General features: G+C 49.4%; 1 protein-coding gene across 1 annotated transcript in view; it reads left to right on the top strand.

Annotated features, from left to right (window-relative positions):
• Window positions 1–23,380, top strand: part of SESN3 (sestrin 3) — a 318,970-nt gene that overhangs the window by 201,430 nt on the left and 94,160 nt on the right. Inside the window, exon 4 of the mRNA XM_078656979.1 lies at window positions 18,034–18,216. Within this exon, the coding sequence (XP_078513105.1) occupies window positions 18,034–18,216 (183 nt within the window). The remainder of the gene's footprint in view (window positions 1–18,033; window positions 18,217–23,380) is intronic.

Below are 23,380 nucleotides of genomic sequence, written 5' to 3'. Positions count from 1 at the left end.
TGGTCTGCTATATCTGTCTCTTTTAACCTCTGGCGGATCGCCACGTTTGCTGCTTCTCCTTTTATGTTGGCTAATAGTATAGCCGAGACCTGCTTGAAGTCTTTTAGTAATTTCATACCAAGAGTTAAAGCGGGTTCTGGACCGTATTCGTCTTGAATTTGTTTTAGCACATCTGATATTACCGAAATGGATGGAACACCGTGCGTTTTTGTGTAGATGGAAGCAAAGACTGTACCTCAAGTGTCACAGTCCTCTATGTGTGGTGCGATTCCCATTGGAAGACAGATAGTCAGAATCCTGTGTTTTTCTAGCGGGGTGGTGTCAGGAAACACCGCCTCTATTTGGGTAATTTTTTGTGCCAACCAGAATGGTATTTGTTCCCGTTTAGCCGGTACTTTACCTAGGCAGGATTGGATGTTCTGTGGTGTAATTTTATTTGTGTTCCCCTGGTAAGGGGTCAGCTGTGGAAGTTTAATCGCTGGCTGAATTGTTGATGTCCGCATCACATACTGAACTAATTGTCTATGAATTTTTATTAATTGTTTTAGCTGTGTTAAAAGGTTTGGTGCAGACATCCCATCGATGTCTGGATGTGGTGTGTATCCGGCTAGGACCGGCCACGTTGCTCCTGGTCTACCTAAAGGACCGAGCCTGGTGATGTGATTGTTATGTTTTAGGGCGCCATCAAATAAGAGCAAATGCTCTTGAAATTTGAGTGGTACTTCCACCTCCTCGAAAGGAGTGTACTCATTGGGAGGTTCCTCTATTTTGTAATAGTGGAAGTACTTTGTTACAGCATTTGCTGCTGGAAAATGTATCCATGAATAGTATACCTCTGTCTGCCGATATTCGTGTGCCTCAATTACGAATATGACTGTACCACCTCTAGGTGTCAGTCCATTTTCTATAAGTTTTAGGGTTATAGATCTCCTTTTGATGACCGGGATGAGTATTATATCCCCGTCCGCATCTAGTGCTGCAGCATCAGCCGCTGCGAGTTCAGCTGCTAATCTAACTGCCTCTCTTTCTTCTTCATTGTCTGACATTTTACTGTCCTGAAGGTTATTTCTTTTGTTTGCAGATCAGGTTTCTTATGGAAACAAAGATTAGATGCACAATATTTTGGAACAGTGTATCCTTCAACGTTGACTATACCAAGAACCATACATAGGAGTTCCCTCCTGCGAGGTCTGGCGGGTATAACCTTTCACCCACTCCAGACGTCTTTGGAGTATTTGGGAAAAGGGGTCTGAGTGAGAAAGCACGACTGAGTTACTCTAAATGTCTTACGTTAGTTTTATCGCCCTTTCCAAACGCGTTGGGCGCCATGTAGTGTAGTTCCTATCATCCCAATAGGCTCTGCGCATTGGAATAATACCTACAGCAGTAAAGGCCTAGGCCTGACGTTAACTAGGTCTACTACTGTCGATACTAGACTTAAAGTTTTGGGTTTGCCAGCTTAGCTCAGAGTTCACTAGAAACTTTCTCGAATGTTCAAGGAGGACTTAACTTCCCTGATTAGACAAGAAGGGATTTAGTTTCTGACAACCATAGAACATGACAACTTTGCTCTCCCCTAATCAAGAGTGTATCTCGAGAGTCGTGTGAACAAAAGGCAAATTATTTTACTCAGTCAGTACGTGCATTCTTAGTCTCATCAGAATGTAGAGAAAAGGAAGAGACGGGCGTGTTCAATAAAAAGGTGTTATTTATTGATCAGTCTCTTTTCTCATACAAGAGAAATGGATCGATATTATTGCAATACTTATAGTTAAGTAAAGTGCATACATTAGAAGCAGAAGTATAAAATAATACTGTAAAAACATTGATATGGTTTCTAAGCCATAAGATGTTTTAAAATGAATAAAATATATTACATACACATATACATTTGACTAAACGTACTCAACTGGTGTTTCTAAATACGCCTACCCCGTGTACCTGACCTAAGTCTAATACGTGGGCGGGAATAGAAAGTTACAGTTTAAGTTAAGTTTGTTTTTGCCAAGTGAATAACTAAAGAATTCTCTGTGAGGGGTTATTCAGTTCTGTACCTGGAAGTTAGGATGAATGAGGAATGGTATCTCTCTCTCTGGTCTCGATATTCCAGGCTGCCTGCGAGGGCTGCCCAGAAACGCCGGGGCTGGAATTCTCGGCAGGAGAAGTCAGCGCGTCTCTCAGCGCGTCAGGAAGGCGGGGCTGCTGCCAGCGGGGTCTGCTCTGCTCTTGGCTTCGGCAAGTATGGCTGCTCCGTCTCGTCACCACGCGTGTGTTTGCATAGGGCAAGATCGGTAATATTTATACCTTTAAGGTGCCGAGATTGACGTAAGGATGGACATAGATACGTCAATAAGGATGTCATACGACTTGCTCGTTAGCACATTCTTTTACTGAAGTTCTCGGTGAAATCAAAACAATGGCCGCAGGGTTTTGCCCAGGTTGTCATAGGTTTGATTTGTTATGAGAACTCCGTATGCCTTATCAGGGGCTGGAGGAATATCGCTTGTCTAATTAGATCGCAAGCGTTATGACCTAATCAGATAACACGTTCCTGTGCCGTAGTGTGACTGCGTCAGATAACGGTATCTGCATCATGGGGATTTTCTGCCTCATGGGCTGACTGCTAGTTAACTTGTTGGTTTGTTTAACTAGAATAGGGTCAGGAATAGGGGGGTCGATTCAGAACCTATAGGAATACATGACAATCCGTTTACTTATTTTACATTGTTTTATTTTCCTTGTGAAGGAAGAGGGGTGTGTTGGGGATCTGGAACGTTCCTTCTCCGATGGTTCTCTGCTCGTGGTTGTTTCATGCGTGGGACACAGAACGTGGGGTTACGGTAGTTGCTACCCGGGAGCTGGGAAGATGGGACATAATAAATGAAGTACTATACTTATAGCTTTGTACTTCTTTTCAGTACCACTTGTAAGGCGTAAAATAAATACATAGGTTGGGGGATTACCATAATTTGGGCAATTGCCACCCTGCCTAACGGACACCGGGGCAACCTAGTCTAGAATGTGATAGATTGTTGTATAAATGTCAATGTCCTACCAAGATTACCAGTAATGAGGTGCTCATTGCAATGATCAATATTCACTCAAGTATCTGAAAGTGCCATGTGTATGTAGTTGGGTAGGGGTCAGCTTAGTTTGTTCTTGGATAGTCCACATTTTGTGTAGGAAGAGGCACAACTTTGCCCAGTTTATCTACAACCCTGAATACCTGCCAAAGTCCAACACAGCCACCAATTCTTCTAGTCCAGCACGCCCATTCAGCAGGTAATATAGCACATCATCCGCGTATAGCGAAGTTATGTGCAATCTATCATGTTTACACATGCACCAGTCCTACCCCCTCTTGCACCACAAGCAGGCAGGTGGTTGCATGGTCAGAGCAAACAGTGGTGACAAGGGCCCCACCTATCCAGTGCTACCCATGGGATTGGACCATTCTCAGGCAGTACAATGTATGAAATAAGAGGCGTCGCAGGTTACGGAACACATTACGCTGTATTGTGCTGCCTTTTTAGGTCGAGCGGACCTAAAAAGCATGCGAAGCATGCTTTGTCTGCGAAGACAACTATTGCTGGCGTGTCTGGGGGAATGTGAGACAGCGATCGCCCACGCGCCTCGCTGTTTCAGATTCCTCCTCGAGGGCGCGCACGTCGCCGTGCACATCCCCTGCCTCTGATTCTCACCTAAACACGCAGTCAGGCACACACGCAGGCAGGCACACACACAGACGCAGGCACATACAAGCGCACGCACACACAGCCACACACGCACATGCACCCCCCCCCCCCACACACACAGCCACGCACGCACCCCCACCACTCACGGGCGCGCGCACACACACACACACACACAGATACAACCCCCCCCTCCCACTCACCGTGCTCTTTCTGCCTCGTCCGTGTCCCTCTCTCCCTCGGCAGCCATTGGGTGTGTCTCGGCGTGGGAGCTCCACAGCGCTGGTGGTCACTCGGGACGGGGCCCGGGACTTCAGCTGCCTTAGCGCCGGGGCTCCCTCTCCAGAAAAAAGCGCGCATGCGCGGGCAGCCCCCGCCCTCAGTCGCAGCCCAGTCCTGAGAGCTGCTTTCGGTTTCGCTGTAACTCTGTCTGAGGTTCATCCGCCCGGCACGTAGGTCTTCAAATAAACGGGACAAATCCCCCTTCTGTACTAATTTACATCAGTTGTGGCCGTGAAATGCTCCGATGCACAGGACGGAAGAGAAGGTGATACGAGGGACGCTGGTCTTGGACGCTGGCTGCCACGGCGTACCGTCGATGGACAGGAACTGAAGAGGTAAGGACCCCGAGCCTTTAATTCACTGCTGCCTCCTCTGAGTCCCGGCCCGGAGCCTCTAACGGATCCAGAGTGGTGCAGGGCTACCGTCCTCCCCTCAGCAGTGCCAGCATCCCTGCGGCAGGGGACCCTGCAGGACATGCAGAGGCAGCTCAGATCAGCGGTGCACTGCCACATTCAGAGATGCCAACACTGGCATCTCTGAATGTGGCAGTGCACCGCTGATCTGTGTCTCCGGATTGTCCCCAAATCAGCGCGCCCGGCCAGAAAACTGCGTGGAAACATTTCAAAACAGAGGCATGGGAAACGCGTTAAACATGTGTTGGCAGAGAACCAGTGGAAAAAAAAGTGCCACACGGTTTAAACTGAGCATGCATGGTAGCTGCTGCTTGCTGGCACAGCTGGGAGCTTGTCGTGCTGTCCTTATTGCATCTTGGTTGCATCACGCAGGCCAGGGTGATGCTGTTGTTTCTGGCGCTAGGGTTCGTGAGCTGCAACGTGGGGGGTTTCGGTGTGATGGTGTGGACAAGGCAGGCTATGTCTAGGCACTGTAACTGTCATGCTAAATGAACAGTGAGGCCTCTCCGTGCTGTAATGTGTGCCTCAGCTGTAACAATTCACTGAAATTGTGACTTAAGAGGTGTCACCCGTAGTTACTTCTTTTGTCATGCTAGTGTTTCACTTCCTCCAAATGTCATCAGTTCCTTCATATTTTTAGTCGACGGTTGCCTTCCACCTCTACTTTCACACTTTCTCCGTGTCACACGTGTTCCTACACTGTAAACCACCCCCCCAACATCTGTACTAATTAACGCCAGTTTCTGCTCCCTACTATCCATTTTCTGATGGCTCTCGCCATTTCGCCTTGTGAAAATGTCCTTTGACTTTAACCCATTGCACCTTTCCCCTCGTCGTCACTTCTTGCTACTCTGACCCATTCTGTCTGCCCTGCACCTTTGCTGCGGACTGCTCACAAACTTCTCCCATTAGAACCCCCTCCTCCTCCTATTACACATCCCAGAAAGCCAAGAGAAAACAAGTGAGCTACCCACGTATGGGATTTGGAAGACCGGAAGTTCCGCATCCATGTTGTGTACCCACCGCACATTGTGATCACTGCCCATGCTGTCATATTTGCACATGTCCCGGGTCCACGTTTCACTCTGTAGCATCTTTACGTACACCGCTGAGGGCAGGTACAAGGGGAGAGAGTCGTAGGAAAAAGGGTTGTTTTTTCTGTATGCCTTCTTAGTGTTACATATTGCAATTGCTTCCATATAGCGCTTCAAAGTCCTGACGAGGCGCTATGCTTGTATTCCTCCTAGAAACTTTGCCCAGTGGTCCTGTTGGCTCTTTTTTAGGTCTCCCACCAGGCACACACACCACCAGCCGTCAGTGCACGCTTCCACCAGGCACACACACCACCAGCCGTCAGTGCACGCTCCCACCAGGCACACACACCACCAGCCGTCAGTGCACGCTTCCACCAGGCACACACACCACCAGCCGTCAGTGCACGCTTCCACCAAGCACACACACCACCAGCTGGTAGTGCACACTTCCACCAGTCACACACACCACCAGGCATCAGTGCACGCATCAATTGTTAACGCATCCACAATTTACTATTGTAGCAATCGCAGTATGGTGCACTTTACTTCTAAACATGTCAGTGCACACTTTTCCACCAGGCACACACACCACCGGCCTTCAGTGCATGCTTCCAGACGCACACACCACCAGCCGTCAGTGCACGCTTTCACCAGGGATACACACCACTGGCCGTCAGTGCACACTCACCAGGCACAGACACAACTAGCCGTCCGTGCGCGCTTTCACCGGACACAAACACCACCAGCCGTCAGTGCACGCTTCCACCACACACACACCACCAGACGTCAGTGCATGATTTCACCTGGCACACACACACACACACCACCAGCCGTCAGAGCACACTTTCACCGGGCACAAACAGCACCAGCCTTCAGTGCACGCTTCCACCAGGCACACACCACCAGCTGTCAGTGCACGCTTTGATCAAGCACACACACACACACACCACCAGCCGTCAGTGCACACTTTCACCAGGCACACACCACCAGCCGTCAGTGCACGCTTTCACCAGGCACACACCACCAGCCGTCAGTGCACGCTTTCACCAGGCACACACCACCAGCCGTCACTGCACGCTTCCATCAGGCACACACCACCATCCGTCAGTGCACGCTTTCACCAAACACACACACCACCAGCCGTCAGTGCACGCTTTAGCCAGGCACACACCACCAGCTGTCAGTGCACGCTTTCACCAAGCACACACAATACCAGCCGTCAGTGCACACTTCCACCAGGCACACACACCACCAACCGTCAGTGCACACTTCCACCAGGCACACACACCACCAGCCATCAGTGCACCATTTCTACAGGCACACACACCACCAGCCATCAGTGCACACATCAATTGTTAACGCATCCACAATTAACTATTGTAGAAATCGCAGTATGGCACACTTTACTTTCCGCGCAACCACTGCATCACTCAGCGCAACCACAGCATCACTCAGCGAAACCACAGCATCACTCAGCACCACCACAGCATCACTGGTTCAAATATGTTCTCTCAATGTTTCAAGCTTTATTACAAATGTCACAAAAAGATGTTAATATTTCACTTCTGTTCTTGGATTTTCGTCACAATAAAATACACTGAACATAATCTTCACAAAAGTTATTTACAAAAGTTTAAGCTATTGCCATTATAAATTAGAATCACTTTTAAGTATTAATTATTAAAAAGAAATAAAAGCCATTGTTATTTGTAATATCAACACATGTAAGTCACGTAAATACAAAACATGTTGCATTACCAATGCTATAGGTGTCACATTTGTGAAAGTTATAACTATTGGCATTGTAAATGACAAAGCTATTAATTACGTTATTTAAAAAAAAACATAAATAAAAAATGTGTCATTTACCATACCAATAGCTCAAACGTTTCTAATGCGAGACCTATTGCATTGCAAATGCTTGTTAATCAGGGTGCACCAGTGACAGTACCACTGTCCTCAATCTATCGGCTAAGGTCTTACCTAAGATTATGCAGCATAGGTTCAACAACGACAGGGGTTGATTTGCCCTCACCTCCAAAGGATCCCTGCACTCCTTGGGGAGCACTACTATTATTGTCTCCTTCATTGATGTTGGTAGTTTCCCACTCAAACTAGTTCCCTTGAATGCCTGTATTTGGCGATTTGGCAGTTGTGTCATATACTTTGCGTAATATGTTTCTGTGAAGCCATCCTGTCCCAGTACTTTCCCTCTCACCAGTTGCTCTATCGCTATAATAATCTCAGCCAGTACCAGTGGATAGTCAAGTGCATGTCTCTGTTCCTGCGTGATGTGGGCATCCTGATTGTATTTAGGTGTGTTTGCATTTATGCCTGTGTCAGAACCCCACTTCACCTATATAAGGTGGCATAGTATCTAGTGAGCACTTCCTTGATTCACTACTTATGTGTTAATTATGTTCGCTTTTTCTGTTCTTATGACACAAATTGATAACCTGAACAGTCCATTTTTACAGCTGTGCCAGCAGTCTGCCTGTCCAGTCCCCTTCCGAATGTTGCCTAGTAGTATATTCCTTATTATCCGTGTTACTCCATCTCGAGAGCAGCTCAGAATGCTTAGCCTTGTTATTCGCTAATTGCTGTGCTACTCGTTGTTCACCTGCTATGTCAATTACTTCCCCTCCACATCTGTAATTTATCACTGCGTGTTTAAAGCCATATGTTTTATTTATTCATATATCCCTTATCATGGTTTTGAAAGCGTCCCTCTCGACCTCTACTCGCAAGGCTTTGCCCTCATTTGCAAGTAATATTGGAAGTGATATTGCATGTGGTCACAAACGCAGTAGTCACGATTGGGGCATCTAGCAGTGTATCTGAGTGCAAGCGCCATGTTAGGATGGATTTGTCGTGTCCCACCTGGGGAGTACATATCTCTCCACATGCCTCCTAATTGTCCTATGGCCTATCCAACCATTACATTTGTCAGTTGACAGGTGACTTTGGGCCGTGGGAACTGGCGGTAAAGTCCTGACAATGTTTATGTCTCGTATACATTTACAATCACCTCCAAATATACCTGGCAGCTGTGGAGTGTGAAGTAACCATGGGGTCAGCGTGTAGAGGAACCTCGCATGATTGGAATTTGGTGCCTACACACAAGCGAGCATAAGTCAACCGCCATCCAACTTCCCTACTAATATTATGCATCTTCCCTTAATATCCACATCCCTGTAGTGGATCCCGTAGGGAACCTGTGGGGAGATCCATATCAGTGCCCCACATGCAATTGACTAATAGGTTGCTCACTATTTATCCTTTCCATTTCTGTTTGTGTGTCTGAGTAACATGTTGATGAGCTTTCTGAAAATACTGTGGGTGCTGTGACGTTTTACATAGCTTTTTGCTACGCGACCCATCCCCTTTACATTCTATGTCATAATGCTGTATGTGTTGGGTTGCATTTCAATTTATCCCCACCCCTTAGGTATAGGAGTGGCAATACAGTGTCTGCATGTCATTCTGGTGGTTTGCCCCACCCACATCTTGTTCATTATCGACCGGTGTATAAACCAGGATGACTTTACCGAACAAACTTGTACCCAACTCTTACTCCCAGGCTGTAGTATAAATATAGCTCCGGCTACAACAAATAAAATAAAATACCGATAGTTTGCGTTTAGTTCCTTTTGGGATAATGTTGATGACATAAAGTGGGGGAAAGAGTCACATCACCTGTGATTACGACCTCGTCCAGCGTTTAATTTCTAAAATATGATCTTCCCCCAACTATCTCAACATCCTTGTATATCAGACCATGACGAACCGCTCATCAATGTGATGATACTAACGGTCAGAGAATTTAATAAGGTGTATTGGTATGATCACTAGTCCTACTGAGGAATCCCCTTGAGAGTTCTCTGTTTCTCTCCTGGATGTAGCCCCCCATCTAAGGTTGTATCAGTCCATGTACATATTGGCAGATGCCATTTTGAAGCTGTGCCTTTACATCCATGTGTGTTCTTTCATATTCCACTCTTTCCCAGGTAGGTCTTCCAATAGGTCTTCTGGAACTCTTTTGGTTTTGCCTAGATTTAGGTTTGCTCCCACCTCTATCGAGGTCGGCGCTAGGGGGATGTTCCTGGACTCCAGCCATGCCTCCTTAGCCAATGTGAGCAGTGACGACTCCTGAGCTAAGGCGAAGGAGCATCGCCCCACTGATATTTGAGCAGTGTTAAAAAATAAAATTAATATAACAAGCCGTTATTATCATTTTATTTTTCTGTGAGGGTTTGGAACCACGTCGGGCGGGGCTAAGCGCAGTGAAGGAGTGGGGTTTGAACTCTCAAAGTGTGCATGATTGGTCGGCTCAAAAGAACCGGTTAAACATGTTCTCCACGGGGCTTTGTTGCACAGCCCCGTGGAGAACATGCCCAGGCTCCCAGGAACTACCTGAGCGGCCAAACAGGCAACTCAGACAAATCACGGCGATGCTCATGCAGTTTTGTGATTGGCTTGGAGAGGCTTTGAGCCTGGGTTTTTCCAGCACTGCAGAGTGAGGACGGGGAAGAGGGAGCTGCGACTGCGAATAAGGTAAGTTTTATTTAATTATTTTTGATCCAATTCCCCTCCCTTTGCCCCCCACACCATGTCGAAGCAGCCACTACTGAATGTGAGCAATTGATTGTCCTGTCAACTACTCTGCGTTTCACCGCAATAAGCAGTTCGTACTTTAAACTCGGCTGCTGGAATTGTCTTTTTACCTCCATCAATGAGTACGGTTGGGATTACAGCAGTGTAGTACGGGTAGATGGAGACCTTCGTTTGTGGCAATTAGCAACATATGGTCACAGAGCCTGAAGTTGAGCCAGTTCACCGCCATTGTTCTTGGAGGTGCTCCAGGCACAGGCAGCATTCCTTGCACTGAAGACTCTTTTCACTATTAAAAACGTTGAAACCTTAACCTCCAAGACTGTGTAAGACAAATAGTCTTCTAGGAACAACTCCACACTTGGGCTCTCTGTTTTCTCGTATTCCAAATGCGCAAATATTATTGTGCCATTTGCGTCGCGCTGCTTCTTCAGCCATCTCTCACAGCTGCTTAACATCACTCCTCAAGTTCATTTGCTTTTGGAGTTTCTGCCTTGACGGTCTAATACGTGCCAGGGCAGATTTATTTTCAATAACTGTCAGCTTGCCAGTTTCGCAATCAGCACAACTCAAAATCCCTCTGGTCCGACAAACTGGTTCCGCATGCATATAGCTGACAGGCAGGTTAGAGCTGAAGGAAAACCCAGGGTTTGACTGAATTAACTGTATTTCCACTCAATCAACCCAAATCTGAGCTGTTCCTTAGGAGCTGGTCAAAGGACCATACTGTTGCGAGTTTGTTTTGCCTGCATGTAATGCTGACCGGTTACGTTTAGTCCAGAATTGAATGGAGACATCTTTTCTTCAGTGTTGGCATAGATGTGCGTCAGGTGTAAGAAAAGCTAAGAATCTGAAACCCACATAAGAAATCCTCCCTTTTCACTTGGTGCCTGCATGCAGTGGCTGCAAATGCTTGTTAAATATGATGGAATTAGACTGGGGGCGTGGCCAAGCAGCATGGCCGACAGGACGTAAGCTCCTCCAACTCCCATCCTGTGGTCCCATATATCCTTTAAATACAACCTACCTGGGCTGCGTTTTGCCGGATTCGAGGGTCGGAAGCTCCTTGACTGCTGGGGGGCCCCCTGGCTGGAGGTCCGCTGGCTGTCTCCCCGTTTTTTCCCGGAGGACGGCCCCGGTGCTTGGAGGGCTGTGCTGCCGCCTACGTGAGGCCGGGGACTGAGCCCTGTGTCAGAGCGGCGCTGCGAGGGCGGCCCGGCTGTGGGGCGTTCCCGAGAGTCTGAGGTGGCTGCTGCTGGGTGGTGCGGGACCCCCCCACGCCTGGATATTGCCCCTCCACACGGTGCCTCCATCCTTTGCCTGCGACGGGGTGACCTGTCGCCGCCCAGCCGGAACTTGCGATGGAGTAGCCGCTGCCCCTTGCTGGTAGTCTGGGGTGGCCTAGGCCTGCCGGTTGGGCTCGCCGCTGCTTGCGCGGGGCCGGCGTCGTGTGGCGCCCTGCTTGCCACGGGCCCCACCACCTGCCCAGGGGCGAACGTCGGATCTGCTGGACTTTGCGGTTTGTCATCCTAGGGGTTCTGCTCCTCCCTGGGGCGCCTTTCCTGGGCACATCCTTCACCCCGGTTGGAGGCTGCGTGGACCTGGTTGCCACATAAACGTGGCGTTGCCGGCCTTCTCCGGACGCCCTTCATCCTCCCACCGCCTGGGGCTGCTTCCGGGCGAGGACTGGTGCACGGCCGAGATTTGGGGAACGGACCGGAGGCACGAGCCTAGGAGGCGATCACTGTGAGTGGTCCTTGAAGATCTGCCGTCGGGGATTGGTGTGCCACCAGACTGGGGGAGATGCGCAAGGACAAGATGTCGAAGTCCACCCAGCCAAATACCATCACACAATATACTACCCAGCGGCTGCCTTCGCAAAGGATAACGCGCCAGACTGGTCAAGAGGAGTGCGCGGACGGGTCATCGGAGCCCTCCCGGGCGGAACTGTTGAAGGCTATACAGGGCTCCCATTCCGCACTAGAGAGGCAGATAGAGACAGTCTCGATTGATGTCAACCTTCTCCGGGCAGTCCTCCGTAAGGTGGCAGACAAGGTCTCAGATGCTGAAGGTAACATTACCCAACTACAGGGAGAGGTGGCCTCTCTCCAGCAGACAGTCACGCAACTTACGGCCACGATGCGCGCACTGGAAAGGAGGGCCGAGGATGCGGAAGGCAGGGCGCGTCGGAGCAACATCAGGGTCCTGGGTGTACCGGAAAGGTTGGAGGCGGGGAATGCTGAGAGGTTCCTGGAGAACTGGATTCGGGCTCAGTTGTGCCCACACGGTTTGTCGTATGTCTTCGTCATAGAGCGGGCGCATAGGGCCCTGGTCCCCCCTCCGCGTCCAGGCGAGCCCCCGAGGGCGCTGATCGCAAAGATCCTGAACTATAAGGAACGGGACTGCATCTTGAGGCCCGCGAGGGAGGCGGAGTCACTCACCATTGAAAATAGTCGTATATCTATTTATCCTGGCTACACTCAGCAGGTGCAAGAACAGAGGAAGTCATACCTGAGCGTTAAGCAGAAGCTCCGCGAGATGAAACTCCAATATATGCTCCTGTACCCGGCTAAGCTTAAGGTGATCTCACAGAGCCGGGCGCACTTTTTCGAATCCCCAGCGGAGGTGTGGGAGTGGCTGGAGATACGGGGTGACGACCTGCCCCCAGGGGAACGTGGGGTCCCCGAGAGACGTGGGGGACCCGACCCCAACGCCGACGGCGAGGTCGACATAGACGCCGGTCTAGATCGGAGGGCTCCGAAGGACCTAGAATCACGGTGGGAGAAGATGGTGCTCTGCGCATGAGATCCTTGTTGGCAGAGGTTGGCCCGGAGTCCTTGGGCGCACCCACCCCAGGGAAGCCTTGATTCCTGATACCCTGCGGGGCACTGTGCCAGATGTGAACTCCTCAGCCCCGGTGATTCCGGAGACTGGGCTTTCTGAGCCAACGCTGGAGCCGACTCCGCCCGGAGGTACTGTTTGACTTTTGACTTTTGGGATTTTGTGCTCCGTTGAGAGGCCTCCTACTGGGGCTCTGGATAGTTCGGGATGCTTGTGTCCCATATTGCTTGTTGTTGGGTGATTGGGTGAGGCGGAGGACTTGCATCCTGTTGATGAGGCGCTGTGGAGTGGGAGCTCTTTCTCAATCCGGATGGGGAGGGGCCCGTCCTCGGGCTGCCTTTGGTGGATGAGCCCAGGGCCTATCCTGAATGTATGGGTCCCGAGGGGGAGTTGGTCAGGGGAGTGGGAGGGGTGGTGTTAGCTTGGTGGTTGTGGGTGTGTGTTGTGTGGACGAATGGGGTGGCAGTGTACGTCCTGGCACCGGCAGGGGGAGGGCAGGGTAGCATGTTTTTTTGTTGCTGTCATCTTGCTCATGGGTGGGAATGGGGGTGGAAGTTCTGGGGGGGGGTTGGGGAGTTGGGGGTTCTTTGGGGGAGGGTGGGGTTGGGGAGAGTAGTTGTTGCTGGCATCAAGTGTATTGTATTGCAGGTTTCAGTGTGGCGGATCGAGTGGGCTAGACTTACCGGCCCGGATGCTGTGCAGGCCCGGGGGTGGCGGACCACACTGTCTGTGATATACAGCCCGGATGGGCTTACCTACCAACTATGGGTTTCAAATTCTTAACCTGGAACGTGCGTGTGTCGGGCACTTGCACCAAACGACACAGGGTCCTCTCCTTTCTTAAACGCCACGGGGTCTCCGTTGCCTGCCTCCAGGAGACCCATTTGAATGAGGAGGGTGCCCAGAAGTTGTCCAGGAAATGGCAGGGCCAGGTGTTCCATTCCTCCTTCTCCACATATGCCAGAGGGGTCCTTTTTTGGGTTGCACCGGGAGTGCCCTGTGCCGTGCAGTATGTGGAGGCGGACATTAAGGGCAGGTACCTGCTACTACGGATTAAGTTAGATGGTAGGGACTTCCTGCTATTGAATTCCTATGCACCGAATACCGATGACCCTGCTTTCTTTTCCCGTCTTCAGGACCTCATAGTCTCGGACCTCGACACCCCCTTCCTCTGGTTCGGGGATTTTAACTGCGTGTTAGATCCGGAGTTAGATAGACACCCTCCTCGCACTGGCACGAAACCGCGCATGACAGCCGCCTCAAGGAGGTGATGCATAACCTAGGCGCTGTAGACGTGTGGCGTACGGGCCACCCCACTCAAAGACTCTACACGTGCTATACTCCGACACACAACACACATAGCAGACTGGACCGCATACTTGCGGCTAATGTTGCCGCGTCTCTCTCATTGACGGTTACCCACCAGGCACGGTTTCTGTCGGACCATGCTCGGGTGACATGCGTAGCGCACTGGGCTGACCAGACTGCGCGTCCCCGTACTTGGCGGATGCCAGTAGACCTCTTGCAGGATCAGGTGGGGAAGGACCATGTAGAGACTGCCCTGACTGATTATGTGGATCTGAACTGGGGAGACGAGGACCTGGCCTACTCCACCAAATGGGAGGCTCTGAAGGCGGTGGTACGGGGGGTCTGTATGGGCCTCACCTATGGGGTCCGGAAACAATTGCACTGTGACTTGCGAGACGCGGAGAACCGACACCGGCGCTGTCAGTCTCTGCCGGAGCCCGCAGCCTCGGATCGTGCGGAGGAAGAGGAGGCTCAGGTGTCCATACATGACACTCTTACCCGGCTGGACAAATACACCGTAGGCCAATTTAGGCAGCGTCTCCACCGGGAGGGCGATAAATCTGGGCGCTTGCTGGCCTGGATCCTTCGACGGGAGTTCGCCCCTGAACGGATTGTTGCCTTGCGGGCTCCCACGGGGGACGTGGCACACTCGGAGTCGGCTATTCTCGAGGTGCTCCGATCTCACCTCCAGCAGGTGTATACGGCGGACCCTGCAATCACGGAAGACTCCTATCGGCCTTACCTCCAAGGATTGGACCTTCAGGTCCTTTCCGAAGAGGCGATGGAGGAACTGGACGCACCATTGACGCTCCAGGAGGTTAGAGTGGCTATGGCTGCCCTGCCGCGAGCTAAGGCGCCGGGTGGTGACGGTTTTCCACCGGAGTTCTACCACTCGTTTGCTGATATCCTGGACCCCCTCCTTTTGCGGGTCTATGGTGAAGCCCTGGAGACCAATGTTCTCCCGCCTACTATGAACCAGGGGGAGGTCTGCATGATTTTAAAGCCGGGAGGGGACAAGTGCGACCCGGCAGTATTCCGGCCTATCACCCTAATCAACACGGACGTGAAGATCCTTACCCGGCTGTTGGCCACTCGCCTGGCCCCGCACATGGCACATTTGGTCCACCGGGATCCGTGTGGGTTTATCCCCGGTCGTAACACCGCGATGAACCTGCGGCGTCTGAATCATGTCCTCCATGAGGTGCGAGGTAGCGAAGATTCTTAGGTCTTGGTGTCCATAGACCTCGCTAAGGCCTTTGACACTGTCAGCTGGGGGTACCTCCTGGAGGTGCTCTGGAGAGCAGGGCTGAGGCTGATTTTCTGTAATTGGATCCGGGTGCTCTATGGGGCTCCCCGGGCTAAGGTTCGGCTAGGATCGGCCCGTTCAGAGGAGTGGCCCCTGGAGCGGGGCACACGACAGGGGTGCCCCCTGTCGCCGCTCCTTTTTGCCCTCGCGATTGAGCCCTTGGCGGTCTCTGTCTGGACTGAGCTGGAGCAATGGGGCATTAAAGTCGGAAATACCGTGAACGTGGTCTCCCTTTATGCGGACGACGCTCTGTTCTGCCGGTCATCCCCAGAGGACTCGGTCCCCGCTTTATTGCGGTTGCTAGACAGCTTTGGTGCGGCCTCCGGGCTGCGTATTAATCCTGAGAAGTCTTTAAACTTTCCTCTGGCGGGATACGCCGTCGCTCCGGACGTGGACCTCCCGTGCCTAGGGCTGCGCTGGGAACTAGAAGCCTTTCGGTATTTGGGTATTCAAGTGGCTCCGTCTGACGACCAGTTGTTAAACCGCAACGCAGAACGAGTGATCCGCTCTCTGCACCAATCCGTGTCCTTTTGGAATACGCTTCCTCTTTCCCTCATGGGACGGTTGGCGGTCGCCAAAATGGTGAGTGGCTATCACTTGGATGGTGCAGAGGGACCCTGCACTGTCCCCTTGGCTTAAGGATGTTCGGGAGTGGTCCTTGGCTGAAGAAACGCACATGCAGCGCCCGCGACGCGATGAGAGACTGCAGGAGGACCTACTAGCTTGGAGGGTGATGTGTGCTGAGGGGATGCCGGATAATGACTCGGATGCCACTAGCGCCGAATTGTTCACCCCTGAGGGTTCTGATTCCGAAGAGGATGTGGTGAGAGATACGGCAGAGGGATCTGTGTTGGGGTAGTGCCCTGTTGGGCACGCACTGATGTTCCCTATCTTGTAACCCTATAAGTTGTCTTGTGTCACAGAGAAGGACTGTAAGTGTAGGGTCTGCACCCTATCGGGCCGTGAGAAACTACCTGACTCTTGCATGCACTCTATTGATGATGCCGCGTTTTTTTTTGGGGGGGGGGGGGTGTTTAGTTGTTGGGTGTTGATGGGGTTCGTATTGCAAAACCACCTGTGCGGATGGGTGGTGGGTGGGCTACATGGCAGACATGAAAAGAGGAATGAATGACATGCATAAAGGGGGGAAGCAGAAACAAAACCAAAACGGAAACTGCGGATGTTAGAAATCCTGGCGTGTTTATATAATTGGTTATGTCTTTCTTTGTGGCATTCCTTATTGTTACGCCGCCCGGCCTCCGGGATGTGGGCCAGAAGGCTGTGTCTTATCCTGAATGTGGACTTTGGTCATATTCGAATCAAAATGCCTGTGTTTTGGATGAGCCTGGAATATGTCTTTTATGTTCTTGTTTTCCGCAATAAACATATTAAAAAAATAAAAATAAAAAATATGATGGAATTCAAGAGGGAGGAGCTCTTGGGGATGCCACATGACATTGGAGTGAGATGGGCAAGGTTTTGACCACGTTTACTTGGTTGGATCTGTTGACTCTAGTTCTTAAACCAACTGATGACATTATTGGAGATCCCCACCACTTGATCCAGTAGTAGTCTATTGTCGATTGTATCAAAGGCTGCCTAAAGAAACTGCAGATCTCCTGCGGCGGACCACAGTAGTGTGTCTCATATCCATGAGGGTCGACGCTGTCCCATAGTAGGAAAGGACACCAAATTGTTTGTTGCTAAGCAAACAATGCCCTTCTAAATACTGTGAAAGCTGGGTTGTTGCTTGGCTGTTTTTCAAGAATCTTAACAAAAGAAGGTGCAGCCGAAAGTTACAAATTAAAGCTCTCATATACACTCCTGGGTATCACTGTTAAAAAATGAGCTATTGATGACACTTTTTATCCTAGTGGGTTTTCAGGTCTAATGAACTCCACTCACTTTATTAAGATCGGTTCCCACTTCCACTGGTGATAGTGGTCTCAAAAAACAAAACTGGGTAGACCGAAGAGTGTGTTAGTATTGGGGCGTGGGAGGGGTCTAATAACCAACTTTAATAAACTAGATTGTCTGCTTTTCTCAAGATATGATGGTTTCTACTTCTGGTTCGTTTAAGATACCAGCACTATTCCTCATAGCAACTACAGTGTTAAAAATAAAAAACTCCAGACAGTTCTTCAAAAGATGGTTCTTAGTCGCAAGGGTGGGGGTTATGATAGCAAGCTTCTTTTCGAATGTTAAGTAATTCTTTAAGAAAGTTAGCAGCTTCAGTCATCCTATTTGCATAATCTGTTGGCCCGAGAGATGGCTTTGTAGGAGGAGCTTGGAGAATTAACTATAGTTTGATCTTATTGCCATTGCCAGTCTTCTACCACCTCCAAGTGCTTGAGATAAGTTCAGCTTAGTTCTACCGTGAACCCCTTTTGGCAAAGAAAATTCTACTTTATTTTTTGTTCACCAGTGAATGATTTGTGCAGACTTGCATCGTCAATAAAAATGTGTACTATTATCACAAAAATGATGTGCTTATTGAAACAGGTACATTCGAATTTGATTTGAATTTTACATGTTTGCATTCACAGGCAGCAGCCAGACATCAGTGTTCATACTTGATAAACCTGCACAACGACGAATTTCTGAAAACAAGGGGTGATCCGGAATGGTTGAAAGGCTTAGAATATGTACCACAAAGACTTCGAAACCTAAATGAAATCAATAAACTCCTGGCACACAGGCCCTGGCTTGTTACCAAAGAGCATATTCAGGTAATGATACTATTTCCATAGAAGTGATCCTTTACTGTTATCTGAAGTACAGGTGGTGTATGAGCAGGGGCAAAGCATTAGGATATAGCATTTTGTTGCATAAAATTAAAGCACAGGCTCACTATCCATATAGTAGTCGACTTCAAATTCATTTGTTGTGCAGAATATTTAGCATCAGAAAAAACTCCACGGTCGTCTTCAGTTATCAGCATGGATTGTATAAAAGGTGAATATTTGGTCAAAATGAACAATTTTGGTAGCTGAACTGTCTAGAAGAAATTGTCACTACAAATGAAGATTGTTTATCTATACCTATGCAGAATTTGTTGACTACGAACAAACTGCGACCAGACAACGCAGTGTGTTGCAACCTTGCATTATTCTAAAAGGAAGGAAATGTCAACACCCACATAAGTAATAATGCGGGGCACTGAGATGCCTGATAACGAGACTTAAAACTAAAATTGGCAGAGGTAGTAGATCTTATCAAACGATGCTAGTGCAGAGCTGTTGATTTTGCCAATGTTTGTGTGTAAAGTATTGTTGAAAAATAGTTACAGAAAAAAATATGTCACAATATTGGAGGAAAAGGGAGCATATATCGAATGGTTCCTCATAACTGTACATGCAATTCTGTGTTTTCAGTGTTTATAGATTGCATGGTATATTTTTCAAATACTCTTCAGTCAGGAATTCTAAATAGAAGTTATAAAGCATAAGGAGGTGTCCAAATGTAAAGGGAGACACTTATAAAGCTCTCATTTACTTTTCTCAGTATTCAGCTAGTTGTTTGTCTATTTTACACCTGGGAGCAGATGTATGGGCCTCCAGAAGAAGTGTCCTGCTAAGTACGCCTTCTGCCTCAAATGCCAGCAGGGTGAAGGCAGCAATTGTCCCTTTTCACAGTGACATGAAAACCTTTGTGTGCCTCAGCTTGTGCTTTCATGCAGTATATGCATAGATAAAACAGATACAACCCTTAAAGTCTGTTCTTCAACCATACACCAGCAAAAATATCCCTGTTGCTGTGCCTTTCGTACAGACCAGCACTGAGGGGATGGGGAGCACCACCCATGAGATGGAGGGGGGGGGTGGAGATAACGGAAATTTGAGGCAGTAAAGCAGCACACAAGAGAGAGCTAGAAAACACCTGCACTCTCATGGAGTGCTGAAGGACAAAGAAAAAAGTAGTGTCCTAAATGTAAGCAGTGGAAGGATACTAATCAGCCAGTCAAAAGGAGGCTATGGTCCAAGGAAGGGATACACATAAGAAGGGGAAGGGAACCCATTCAGTAAGCAAGAAAATGGGACTGACCATAAAATCAATCAATAGCGCACAGTGGGCGGGCTGTAAGCCCACTAAGTTTACAATAGGTCTCTCGCGCTGTCTGGTAGGCAAGACTTAGAAAGTAGATGTTGGTGTAGAATAGTGTGTTGAGAACGAAGGCCAATCTTATAAAAGCCAGACTGAGAAAGGTAATGACAAAGACACAAACTGTGTGATACTCTATACGAGGTCATTAGTGGTGGGTGAGCAAAATAACCATAATGAGCACACCTTGTCAGAATGAAGATTTTGACATATATTTCTCGCTAAATGTTTTAGCTACATTATATCCATCAACTTACATATTGCAGATGTTGCTCGAAAATGTTCATTGTTCTATGGTCTTTGGTACTAAACATTGTTCATAATTGGTGTATGCTCTGTAAGGCAACATTCATTTCCCTGTCTGACTGACAAGGTTGTTGTCTGGGGAAATAATAATTTTACATGGAAGTGCAGGATTAAACCCTGAGGCACAAAAGTGGTTTTAGGACTGCACCTGCAGCTATTTTGACAAAATCCAGATTTTTATAATCTTATTGCATCTGTTTCTCACTAATTCCCTGTTCAGCCTACCTTCTTCTGGAAAGTCCCTTGCATTTATAGGTTTATACTCCTGCAGTTTCCAAACATACCATACCTAGATGCCTAATGGAACTGCTTCTTAAGGTGGAAATGAGGTCTTCAAATCACATTCCGGCTTAATTCCGAATTTACTGCTATTGCATAACTGGTTGTAGCCCCAAACTTAAGGTGATATTTTGTTACCTTCTCCTATTTGTTTTACCATTTTTCGAATCCGCGTAAATGTATCTTCTCAGAAAAGCTAACACCTATTTTATAAGTAGTATAAAGTAAACGTTTTGTAGGTTGAAGTGTAGATGAGCCCTTTAATGGGCCAATAGATGTACTTTATCCTTTTCTGTTGATTTTCTGTTAGTATGCTGAAGTTTTTTATTACTCTCTACAAATTTCAGGAAAAGATTATTCAGACGGTAGAAGTTGTAATACCGTGTTAAATTTGAATCCCCAAATTACACCTCCCTACTCTATGGAGACTTTCAGTTTAAAAATTATTAATGTAGGAATGCTGCATTAGTCCTTTAAAGTGGGGTGAGCTCCGCAGGGTGGTGGAGTACCGAGTGGGGTGAGCTCTGCACAGAAGCGAAGTGCAGGGTTGGGAGAGCTCCTCACAGAAGTGGAGTGCAGAGTTGGGCGAGCTCATGAAGGCATTAGGTGGCGTGCGATCCCGTTGGCTGCACACTAGTGAGGCTCTCGCCAGTCGGGTGGGATTAATATACTACAGCAACATCCTGAGATGTCTCCTGGACTTCAACTATAGCTAACTCGGTGGCGGAGCAGTGAAGGAATACGCGGGAGCAGAGTGACATGCATCAGTGTTCAGCTGGCCCTGACAGAGCACGACATCGCAGAGCCTGAGCCCTTGCACGCACACAAAGTCAGGAGTGCGGCGGCGTAACTTAGGCAAGACCGCAGCTCTGGGAGTGCCCACGGGCCGAGCTGGAGCGGAGGAGCCACAGCGGAATGGAGGGTGGCGAACGAACCCCAGCTCCCTTGCAGTCACGGAGATCAGCGGTAATACGGTGAGGCGCAGTCAGCAGTGCGCGTCGCACACTCGCCACCCGCGCTGTGCAGCTGCCGTGGCAGCGAGAACAGAGAAGCGGGCGGACCCCCGGTGCGGCGCGACCCAAAAGGCAGCCTGAGCGGCGCGAGAGAGGTGACCGCAATTCCTTGTGGACACACAAGAGTCGGCATAACCACAGCGCAAGAGATAATTGATTGAGGCAGCAACACAGGCCCCCAGGGAGACTGAGGGGTCGGAGTCTCACTTGCCTTAAGCAGAGACATACTGCACATTGAAAGGCGGGGGACACCATCTTGTTCACTGCAGACAGGAGTGCCCCGTAGCTTAGAACACCCATCGCAGAAGCCGTTCAGGAAAGTACAGACTGACCCGCATGTGGTGTAATTGGGCTGGCTGCTTGTAGAACCCAGACGTCGACCTCAGGACAAAACGGCATATACAATCTGAGGATAAACTGAGTGTAGATAAAGCAGCGGCCGCCTTAGGATTTCACCACGTAGTAGCGCGCCCCCGCACTGTGAAAAGCCATACACTGCCAGCACAAGCATCAACCCAGAGGGGCATCCAGGCCACATCATGGGCAAGACGGACACAAAACAGACAAAGACCCCATTCGAGTCCCACAAAACACCAAAAACAAATGATGTAGACAATGCAGACTCTGACGCCGCCGATGGCCAAAAGGAAGATTGGAAGGCCCTCCTGATCAGCATGAAAACTAGTTTAACTTCAATGGATGCAAAGATGGACACGATGAATGCAAGGCTAGATTCAGTGGTGCACAAGCTGGATTAACATGACCGGAGGATTAAAGAAGCGGAGACGCGTGTTTCAGACCTGGAAGACAGGGCCTCGGGAACCAAGGAACAGATTTTACAAATGGGTAAGCTACTAAAAGTCATCGCCGAAAAGAACGAAGATTTAGAGGCCCGGTCTCGAAGGAACAACAAGCACATTTTGGGCTTGGCAGAGTCCACCAACACGGCCCGCATGGAGGACTTCATAGAAAAACTATTGATTGAGCTCTTCGGCAGGGAGTCCTTTTCACCTCACCTCACAATTGAAAGGGCACATAGGTGCCTATCTGCGCGTCCGCCCCCGGGTGCACCTCCACGCCCAGTGATAGTGTGTTTTTTTAACTACCGAGACCGGGACGCAGTCCTGCGCCTGGCCAGAGAGAAGAAGCAAGTCCAACACGAGAACGCTATGCTTGCATTTCACACAGCACTTACAATATGCGAGACGCAAGTTTGCAGAGGTAAAGAAAAAGCTCCAAGCGCAGAACATCACGTAAGCGATGCTCTACCCCGCCAAGCTTCCCATTATCCACCTGGGCAAACAGCACTACTGCCAGAACCCACAACAAGCTGAGGAATACCTTAAGCGACATCGCCGGACGGCGTCCACATAATCGGCCACCAGGGCGAGATCCTGATCCCAGTCACCCACTTCAGCCCCAGACTGAGCATCATGCCAGCCGCTCTCAGGACAGACTGACAGGAAAGACTGCGATTTATAGCAGCTGTGAACCCAGACACGCCACCAGATGATCTAAGACTGAACCAATGAGACTTACAACATGCCCGCTGGGACACTCGCCCTCCTCCCTCGAACGCTACGAGATCGTAAGGGCCTAATAGCAGGTGGATGTGAACGAGGAGGGGAGACGGCAGGTCGTGGGCCCCTAGAGAAGGCCCTAGGAGAGAGATCCCCGGTAAAGTTCTTTGGTTGTTATATTGAGGACATTGGGGTATACCTCACCCAAAGTAGACGAGGGAGGGAACTAATGCCCAGCGAATTGGGCAAGTCAGTGTGGGAGGGGGTGGGGGATTTCTGCCTTATGTCAGTGCTAATGTTACTTGTTTCTATACACACTACAGTATCAATACCAGTACCCCAAACAGCTACACCATGACAGGCGACCTAGATAACACGACTACACCTCATGGCATATCACTTATATCATGGAATGTCCGAGGATTGAACTATCCCCGGAAGAAAAGACAGATCATAAGCTATCTGGAGAGGCACCACATAGACATTGCCTTGCTGCAGGAGACACATCTGGACCCTGCAGCAAAGCCCCTTTTTGCAGCACGTTGGGCTGCGTACTGCTGCTTTTCGTCCTATTCATCCTATTCCAGAGGGGTGGCTATCTTAGTTAGACTCTCTACGAACTTTATATTGGGAGGGACAGAGACGGACTCGCAGGGCAGGTATTGCTTACTATG

This window comes from Lissotriton helveticus, chromosome 8 (genome assembly GCF_964261635.1).
Source record: "Lissotriton helveticus chromosome 8, aLisHel1.1, whole genome shotgun sequence".
In the NCBI taxonomy this organism is placed as follows: domain Eukaryota; kingdom Metazoa; phylum Chordata; class Amphibia; order Caudata; family Salamandridae; genus Lissotriton; species Lissotriton helveticus.
Note: the sequence above shows the minus strand (reverse complement) of the source record. Positions and strands in the feature narration are given on the sequence as shown.